This window comes from Zingiber officinale, chromosome 5A, assembly GCF_018446385.1.
Source record: "Zingiber officinale cultivar Zhangliang chromosome 5A, Zo_v1.1, whole genome shotgun sequence".
NCBI lineage: Eukaryota > Viridiplantae > Streptophyta > Magnoliopsida > Zingiberales > Zingiberaceae > Zingiber > Zingiber officinale.
Window position 1 is genome coordinate 33,321,952 of NC_055994.1, and position 10,036 is coordinate 33,331,987.

At 40.7% G+C, this 10,036-nt stretch overlaps 1 protein-coding gene across 1 annotated transcript; it reads right to left on the reverse strand.

Annotated features, from left to right (window-relative positions):
- Positions 1-2,035: 2,035 nt before the first annotated feature.
- Positions 2,036-3,394, reverse strand: LOC121980413 (probable BOI-related E3 ubiquitin-protein ligase 2). Its single transcript, XM_042532439.1, has 2 exons — positions 2,802-3,394; positions 2,036-2,727 (listed from the first exon to the last, which is right to left on the reverse strand). The coding sequence occupies exons 1-2, from the start codon at positions 3,243-3,245 to the stop codon at positions 2,194-2,196; spliced, it is 978 nt and encodes a 325-aa protein (XP_042388373.1). The 5' UTR covers positions 3,246-3,394; the 3' UTR covers positions 2,036-2,193.
- Between the last annotated feature and the right edge of the window lie 6,642 nt (positions 3,395-10,036).

Sequence of the window (10,036 nt, forward strand, 5' to 3'; positions counted from 1 at the left end):
GAAATATTTATATTTCTTGAATTATGAGTTGAGTTCAATTAAGATGTGTTGAATGTTAAATTAGGATGTGTTGAATGTATATTATTTGTTATTAATTTGGTGTTTATGTATTTATGGATTGTATTGCAGAAATAAATTGAATCTGGAAAAAATATTTAATATAGGGACGAATTTGGCAACGAAAATGATTTGTCCCAATTCTATCGTAATTTGGGATAAAATTATTTTCGTCCCAGAATTCGTCCCAGAATCTGGGACGAATTTTGGGACGAATCCACAAAATTCGTCCCAAAATTCGTCCCAGAATCTGCGACGAATTCTGGGACGAATCCACAAAATTCGTCCCAAAATTCGTCCCAGAATCTATGACGAATCAACAAAATTCATCCCAAAATTCGTCCCAGAATTTGGGACGTATTCTGGGACGAAAATTTATCAAATGCTTATGAAATTTATCAAAGAATTTGGCAACGATAATTTAAATCGTTGGCAAGTTTTTGTTGCCAAATTCGTTGCCAGTTTTACAACAAATTTATTATTCGTTGCAAACTTAGGAACAAAAATGACAACAAAAATAATTTTGTCACCGAATTTGTCCCCAAATTCGTTGCAATATTAGGGACAAACTTGGCAACAAAAAATAATTTGTTACCAAATACGTCCCCAAATTTGTTGCAAAAATAGAGACAAATTTGGTGAAAAAATTATGTGAATTTGTTCCTAAGTTTGCAATAAAAATAATTTTCGTTGCAAATTTGTATACTTTTTTGCAATGAATTTGGGGACGAAAATTTTATTCGTCGCCAAATTCGTCCCCAAATTCGTTCCCAAATTTGCAACAATCCATAATTCGTTCCAAAAGTTGGCATCAACCATTTTGAGACGAAAAAATTTTCGTCCCTGATTTTGTCCCAAATATTTTTGCAACTATTTTTTTTTTTTAAATTCGTCCCCAATTTTGTTCCAGAATACCTTATTTTTTTTTTGTAGTGCAACATCCCACCACATTCAAGTGAATTGCTCAGTAACAATGCTCCAATAGTTTGATCAAGCCCACTTGACTCCCACCCAACCTTAGCCCCAACTCCAAGCTATTAGGTCGAATCAATCATACAATTCCATTCACCAGCTTGAATCCCTCCCACCAAACTTTCTAACCTTCACTAGCCAAGACCAGAGAGTAGGTCGAGCAGTTCCGACCATAACTGGAGATGGATCTAGAAAATTTATTAATAGAGGGCAAAGTATTAAATATCTCTCTTTCTCTCTCTCTCACACACACATATAATTATCACATCACAAAAGTTTTTTTTTTTTTTTTTTTTTTTGATAAAGACTATTGACAAATAATATTTTCTAAAAAAAATAATTCTTTTGATTAAGATATTTGACTGTAAATTAATAGAGAGGTTTATAGAGAATATTTTATTAATTATAATTTGTGTAAATTTTTTAAAATTTATTATAGTAATAATAGATTTTTAAAATTTATTTTTTAAAAAATAATATTTTCATAACTCTATTATTACTATAGGGGCAGCTGTCCCCTCACCTTTAGTGGAGCCGCCTCTGACCATAACCCATGCAGCAAGCCAGCAGCCGCTGCAAAAGTCTCTCAGAGGACTTCAAAAAAAAAAACGACTCACATTATTCAGGCTGGGTGAGTTGAAGGCGAAGAGGATGTTCATGTCGGAAACTCAAATCTGGGGATAGGCGGCAAAGCAACAGGCGATGATGGAGATCCACGTGCGATCTATCATTCCTTGATATCAGGGAAATGCATATCTGATCGATGAGATTGAACTAGAAGAAGACTTTGTAATCAACTGGATGAGCTCGAAAGATGGGAAATATTATATTAAACCAGACTAAATGCGACCGTGTAGTGTAGGCGAGAGGATCAGGACAATCAACCTGTGACTGACTGACTTCCACCAGGCAGCAATGCTTCGTGGGCCGTGGCATTTGTTTATCAGGATTGCAAGGTCCAGCGCAGCCATTTCACATGCCCAGTCCATTGTTTAGTTCATTCGTATGCCAACAGTTCATGCTTTTTGATTAAGGAATTGAATAAGGAATTAATGAACGATATGTCCATTGATGGGAGGAGGAGCCTTACAATGAACGAGACCGCGTCGCAGAGATGATTAACCGAGATTTTGAGAAAGAAAGAGAGATGTGATGGTGCTTTTTTCACGGCGTGGATACGTGAATTGAGGCGTTCTTGCCGGCGCCGCACACGGGGCACGCGCCGACCTTGGGTGAGCAGTCGCGGCAGAGGCAGAGGTGACTGCAGGGGAGCAGCAGAACGGATGCCTGCTGCCGGCGGCACGAGATGCACCTGCGGGATGCGTCCGGAGATGCCGCGCGGTTGGATTTGGCTGCGGCGGGTCTCGGTGAGTAGGTAGACTGTGCGTCGTCGTCCTCGGTGTCACCGTAGCCTTCCTTCACCTGCGCGGCGGCTGCGATCTGGAGCAGGGCCTGGTCGAGGCTGGCGCGGATGCTGGCGGCGACGGTCTCGTTGTTCTTGGCCACGGTGAACCACATCTGGGTCTCCGCACTCGCCTGCCGCACCCGCTCCTCCAGCTCCGCGTTCTGCTGCCGCGCCTTCTCTAGCTCGACTTCCTTCTCTCGGAGGCGCTTCGCCGCCCTCTGCTCGACACCCCAAACCAGGGCCTTGAGGTGCCTCCTCCGCGTCTCCTCCAATCCACTCCTCATTCTCTCCGTCTGCATGCGCAAGCAACGACTTAGACAACGGGGAAAAAACAGAGGAAAAAAACAGAGAGATATTGATTCAGTACCTGGAGGCGGAGAAGGGCGTCGATCTCGATATTTTGCTGGCAGAGGAGGAAGGCGAGGTCCCGGGAGAGAGGAAATGCATCAGGACGACCGCTGGTGGAGGGATACTCACACTCGCCCAAGCGGTGGCTCTGCTCACAGCCAGCACCGACAACGGCAGAGAGCGAACTGGGATCACAGAACGGAGCCACCGGCGACACGAAGCCGAAGAATTGGTTACAGTCGAGATGGTCATCCGCCGTTGCCTCCTCTCGCGGCCGCTTCGTCCTCATGGCCGAGGCGTTACAGGTGAGCTCGCTCTGGGGGTCGCTGAGGTCGACGGCAGCGTCGTCGAGCAGTTGGCGCAGCTCCTGCATCATCCGAAGCTCATCCACCGCAGCAGCACCGCTGCGGAGCTCCATCAGGAAGGAACAATTGGAGGGATGCTGCTGGGACTGCAGCGCCATGCTACTCTCTTCTGCCTGTCAAAAATAGGGCCAGAGAGAGGCTGCCAAGGCCGTCTATTTATACGGAGAAGAAACACACCCAGCGCTCTGCAAGGAGCAGGACGTACGCAACATCAAAACCGATTCAATCAATCCCATTAATCCATCAATGGATTGAACGCGCTGCAAATTCAATCATTAATATATTTGTTGGGAGTTTGGATTCGACGGAATAGGCATTCCCATATGAGGTGAGGACGCGTGGTGAGTGGCGGTCAAGCAAACAGGGAGGACAAGGAACGCAGACGCAGGCAGACGACATGCACGCTAACTCTTATCTACTACCCGCATTAATATTTAATTTTCCAATGACTCCTAGCTCAAGTAAACGTTCAACAAAATCGGAGAGTGCGTTAAGAAATCGGTTCAAAGTTGATTTAAATCGAATAAATTATTTTTTAAAAAAATAATAATAACACTGATATTCTCAGTAAAAATCATAACTGATTATATATCGATTAAAAATCAAATTAATTAAATTATGATGTTGACTTTTAAAAATCAATTTTATAATAATATTGTATTTCAAAAATCAAATTTCAATTTAATTCAGTCGATTCGCTTCGCCGGAACTTTTTGACCACCGTATCAGTGGGCAGAGAGAGTTAATTCAGAGATGTTGAAATAAATGGATTAATATAATGAATATTATATTCCCGCCCCTAACGCCAGGCAAGAATCTCCACTGTTCCTCCGCCATCGATAGTAGTAGCATCGCGACAGGACCGAAAGGTAAACGAAGAAATTAGGCAGAGGGAGTGGGCGCGCTAGCTGTGTGTCCTTGTGGAAAGCTTGCCTTCGGAAAGGCCACCACCGCTGCAGTGTTTGCTTTTACTGCATGCAACGCAACGGAGCGCAGTACAACAGCGAAGGTCCTCTCCTGGCGCCTTGGGACTCGCAAAATTCCATAACTCCACCGCTGCTGCGGCCTCGGATTGTTCAGCGGCTGTGGGGCAAGGCACGGTGAAATAGGTCGGCCTCAGAATCCAACCACGCACGGACTGCACCTGCACTGGGCTTGGACATGCATGCATGTGCATGCATGGTAAATGATATGGTACTGCGCTGTGGGAAAGAGACAGGAGGAGTAATGATTCCTAGGGAAGGAAATTTAAATAGATTTGTTTCAAAAGGCTCCATTCAATTTTTGGACGATCCAAGGCAACGCGAAAGGCGTGTGCCCACCCGATCCGATCCTATTGGAAGGGATCACGAGGCCTCTTCGGCCAGTGTTTTAATTCATTCATTATTATGCTTCGGCGTAGCGCAGGGGCTGCTTGTCCCGTCACGACTGTTGCTTTCTTTGTAAATTTTTTCTCATGTTGATGCATCACATGAGTGGACAAAATTTAAAAGGATTATTATTATTATTATTATTAAAAGTTTGGTCTTTAAGAAGTGTCATTTATTTGTGCAAACTCACCTAGAGTATTGCACCTTACCACCTACTCATTAAAAAAAATTGGACAGACCATCCAACTGATCTAATTTATGCAAAAACAAAATTCTAATATATATATATATATATATATATATATATATATATTATACAATGCTTGATTAAAATTATAATGTTTTTTATTTTTTATTTAAAAAATGATTTACATCTAAATTCATAAGTTTTAATTCAAATATTAAAATGATATAATTTCATAAGTTTTGCCAAACTTACTTAATAACTTTAAATAGGTAAATACATTTTAAAAATCATTTGAGATTATACTTTCCTTCAAAAGTAATCAAAAACATTAAAAAGTATGTATATATTTCTATTTTATTTAACAATAATATACATAAGATGCACTAATCAAATCTGATCATGTCAAAGAAGAGCTAGCCAACTCCCTAAGGGATAAGCATCACCTCCGTGGTGCTCAAATTAGTCGTGATATTGAGAGTCACGTTATGATCTATTTGTGCTCACTGAATTGACTTAGTAGTTGAGTCCGTGGGATTGGATCATCCATCTCAAGAATTAGTTGGATACCTAAGTTAACAAAAATAAATAAATAAAAAAGGTCAAGCATCACCATCAATTCTTGGCCCAATAACTACTACAAGGCAAGGTCAATGAAAGATGGCTAGATTTGGATAGGGGAATTGTAACTGTCCAAGCAATTGACTAAGCTCCATTGCGTTTGATGATGGATGTGTCTTGCATTATACAATAGGGTTTGCAACATGATTAGAGTGTTTTATTAGTTTTCATATATATATTTTGTTGAACTCCACAACTCTACTTTTGCCATTCATATATCATGGCTCACTTTTTTAATCATTTGATCCAATTAACTATCAACAATTGAGAATAAAAAAAGTCACATCTCAAAGCTATAAAATAGAAATCGACTATAGATGATGATATATATTACCTAAAATAGCTTTTGATTTAAGGGTGACGCAATGAATGAGGATTTTAAAACCCTTTGGTGATCCTTGTAAGAGGGTTAGAGATATATATTTTTATGCAAATTTTTGAATAAGAAGGATAGCCAAAATTGACTTGAAGGTCTTGCTAAATTTTTAATTTTTGATCAACCAATGATAATCATTGGTCAGCCAAAAACTAGTCATTGTTATGGTCGTTAGAATCGAACATACAAATTATGAGAAACTAATGAAGTTTTAAGTTGCTTAGCCAACTTTGACCAATCTAACAAGATTAATATTAGAGCAATCTAACACACCGAATGTAAGCTAGGCTATCAAAAATACAATTTGGGATTGTTTTGGACATTCAAACTTTAACTATTGGTACAAGGCTCTCGAATTGCTTTACATGATATCATCACATTAACAAGTGACATGAACATGCATAATTTTATAAATATTATTAGAATTAATATCCAAATAAGACATGATCTCAAATAACATTATACAAGATCTGATCCCATATATACGAAGAACTACGTGATGAAAAGAAAGCAAACACTATCATACATTATTTTTCTTTGAAAAATATTTATATATATGATACGGTGGTTAAGATGGATCCCTTGAGATAGGCCAAAGTCCAGAAGGTCGATTGATGTGGTGATTAAAGTCCAGAGGTGGTCAACATTCTGACCCAAGGTTTACCATCATTTAGACCGAAAGCTTATCCTAACCTGACCCTTTGGCCGATCAAGCTTCGAGCCTCGATCTCCTAAGTATTGATGAACCTTAAAGTCAAGTATTAGCTAGCCCCGACCAAGTGCTCTAGTCGATTGGACATAGGGTTCGATTGGATGTATTGGCCATGCTTGGTTCACCCGAGTTCTCTGTTCAAGTGAAGGGGCCGAGCAAAGGTCGAGTCGTTGACTGTAGTCACCCAAACTGGCCTGGCAGCTCTTGCGAGGGATGGTCAGTCAAACTATAATAGGGACTCGATTAGTTTGCCGGGTGAGCTTACTATGGGCCCTATAGCCCAACGGTTTCATATTTCTTTTTGACATTTTGTGTCACAGGGGACATCGAATATTCACATGCAGGTTGTACATTTGAAGTTTCCTCTTTGCCAAATGCAAAGATTGCATGTCCATTTTAGGAAAGATGTCAAAACATGTTAATGGTATGTTCTTTTTTGAAAATACTTTGAAATTTGTGCATATACAAACAGTAACCTTATAAAAGGGGTCCCCATCTACAGGCGTAGATATGCGACACTACATAATTTTACACGCTCATTACTACTGTTCTTTCCACTATTCATTTTCTTAAACTGATCATTAAGTTGAGCGTTGGAGAACCTACATCGAGGACTTTTTCCCTAGCCTGATTGCTAACGCTCTTTGTGACACGCAAGACAGCGAGGAGTCTTCGTTTGCTCAACATCAAATACACATTCCTGTTGGTGCAATCAACCTCTAGCGTTTCGATATTTGACAATATATTTGGTCAGTTTGACCAAGGGTTGATCCAAACAAGACTTGATGTTTGGAAGAGAGAAGTCTAGTCAAGACTAGATGACTAGTAAAGGTAAGGCCTAACTGAAGGATAGGCAAGTGAGAAGTCTACTGAGTGACTAGTGCTAACTGGAGGTTAGGCAAGGGGAAGTCCTGCGAGTGAAGTTGTGCCCTAGTGAGTGAAGCTAGGTAGTGAAAGTCCTGGTAAATGAAGTCAGACCCTAGTGACTGAAACTAGGTAGTGGAAGTCCTGCTAAGTGAAGTCAAACCCTATTGAGTGAAGCTAGGTGGTGGAAGTTCTAGTAAGTGAAGTCGGGCCCTAGTAAGTGAAGCTAGGTAGTGAAAGTCCTGGTGAGTGAAGAGGACCCTAGTGAGTGAAGCTAGATGATGGAAGTCTTGGTGAGTGAAGCCAGAAAATGGAAGTTTTAGTAAGTGAAGTTGTGCAACCCTAGGGGGAGGTAACCCTACGTTATATGTGATCGACATATTTTCGGTCGACTACGGGTGATCGACCAGACTAGCGAATCCTAAAATTTGTTAACACTGTTTTACTTTACTATTTTATCTATTGTGTTAACTCAGTGTTACAAAAAAAATATTAGTAGATCAGCTTGGTCAAATACTAAGCAAGACTAGAGAAAGTCCAAACAGGTCTGGAGGACCAGATGTTTAGTGGGTAAATGAAGGTAAGTCACTAGAGGAGAGTGACTAAGTGAGGGCACATCCTAGTTGAGGGGGCAGTAGGCGTTGGTCCAATTTAGGTCCATTTCAAAACCTAAATTGAGACTTTAATTAGATCCGGATCTAGAAGACAGGATTTAATTAATACTATATTTATTGTGTCACGCCCCAGAGGAGTCTCTGTCCGAAGAAATTTCGGCAGCATCTCCCCTATACGGCGGACAATCTGAAACTTTTCTACAAGCACTATATACCTCAGCCACATGCGGCTGGAATAATAACAATAAAAGAAAACAAACACCACGCAGTTAATATCAAATTCAGCCTCTGGCTGACACCACCACGCAGTTAAAAATAAAGCAGCCCACTCGGCTGTACCAAAACCAAAACACAAACTGCTAGCCGGCTAGGCTTACACAACCAATAACAAATACAAAATACCACATAACGACATCAACACTCCAAAAACAAACCGGAGTACAGAGCTAAACAAACTGATACATAAACAAACAAAACATACGTGAAATCGATAAGTCCTCTGATGTGACGTGGGGACCAGCAGACAGGATGCTCCAAGCGACACCATAAATAACCTGGTACCTGAAAAATATAGAGTCCACGGGGGTGAGTTCAACAACTCAGCGAATACCAATAGACATGCCTAGTAAGATATATCTAACAGCAATAAACATGGAATACAGCTTCCTAATCATATATCTAGGAAAGATGCAAAACTGAAAGGTAACTAAGGAAGCTGTACTCACCAGGAACTCCTATCCAAACAAAAGGGTCGTCAAACCGAAAGTGCCCTAAATCCTGTATGCATGTCAAACATATGCATCCAACCAAATGCAGCAAATAAATGCAGCAAACACAATCACAAGAAATAAATGCATCAATGCATATGATGTCAATGATGCGTCCTGGTCACCCAGTCAATCATCTCACATACAAATGGCGAGACCGAGTGGGTAGGGTGTGACAACCGTGCACTCTGTCACCGCTCCCGATGAGTGACCGAGTGGACGGGATGTGTCGGAGTACTGTCCTGTGACCCCAAATAATAAATGGGGAGCTCAATACTCTCAACTCCCGCACATGATGGGGAGGAATCCCTGCCGCTAACACGTTGTGTCATACTACCCATGAGCGGACCAACGAGCCAAACAAAGTCCCTGCTACAACACTTGCTGAATCGACCACTAACCCATGAGTGGTGGTGTGTGCGGATCCATTAACTGGCGATGTGCTCAACGACAATGGAGTCGACTATCGCACAAAGATGCAATCATGATGCATGACACTAAGCATGGCAAAACGATCAACATAACCATATCCATACATACAAAATGGGTACTGTAAAAGCGATGGTCACATACCAAGATCTAGAGTACACGCAGATAGAATATCAATAACCCTATGTCCCGAACATAATAAGTATGGAATATCCTGATCAGCATAGAAAAATCCATATATACATAATATGGGTACCACAGTATCAGTAAGTCAAATCCACGGATCTAGGGTATACAAGTCCTCTAAGGTATAACAACCTAGACCCAAATCATATCCCTCTTCCATAGCATATGTACCAACAATATACACAGATCAAAGAATCAGGGTCTAAACACCCGAATCATATATGATATACAAATAGAGGTACACAAATCTGATATGGCACAAAAACCTAAGTATCAGATAATCTAGATACACAGGCCAGAAACAACAATCCAAATCCTAGTCCTAACCTCAGTAAGCATGGTATGTCACTGTAGAAACAAAGATACTCATGGTAACAAGATAATCATGGCAACAATCACGAGATATAAGCACGGATACATCACAGGTGACAAACCTAACATGCTAAGGATATCAAACAGTGACATACCAACGACAAACATGTTCATTGCATGTAGTTATAAAATACTATGCATATCCAAAGACATTATCATAAAAGATAAGTCAAGAGGTACCCGCCTCCAATAGAAAGGGTCTCATCCGATCCAAATCCAACGTCGAGTTGCTCATCTCGCGTCACAGTCCTGTAGTACATAGTATACAGATTTAGCTAATTAAATACCAATTAATTAGCTAAATCAAATCCTCGAGAAACTAACATAAATCCAAATCCAATTATAAACCCTAATTGGATCATTTAACTCCTCAATCAATTCTAATTAATTCATT

Bases quoted from the DNA above. Each gene is read 5' to 3' on its own strand.
- LOC121980413 (XM_042532439.1), bottom strand. From the start codon at position 3,245: ATGGCGCTGCAGTCCCAGCAGCATCCCTCCAATTGTTCCTTCCTGATG. The intron at 2,728-2,801 runs GTACTGAATCAA...TTGCGCATGCAG, and splicing joins ACGCCCTTCTCCGCCTCCAG to ACGGAGAGAATGAGGAGTGG.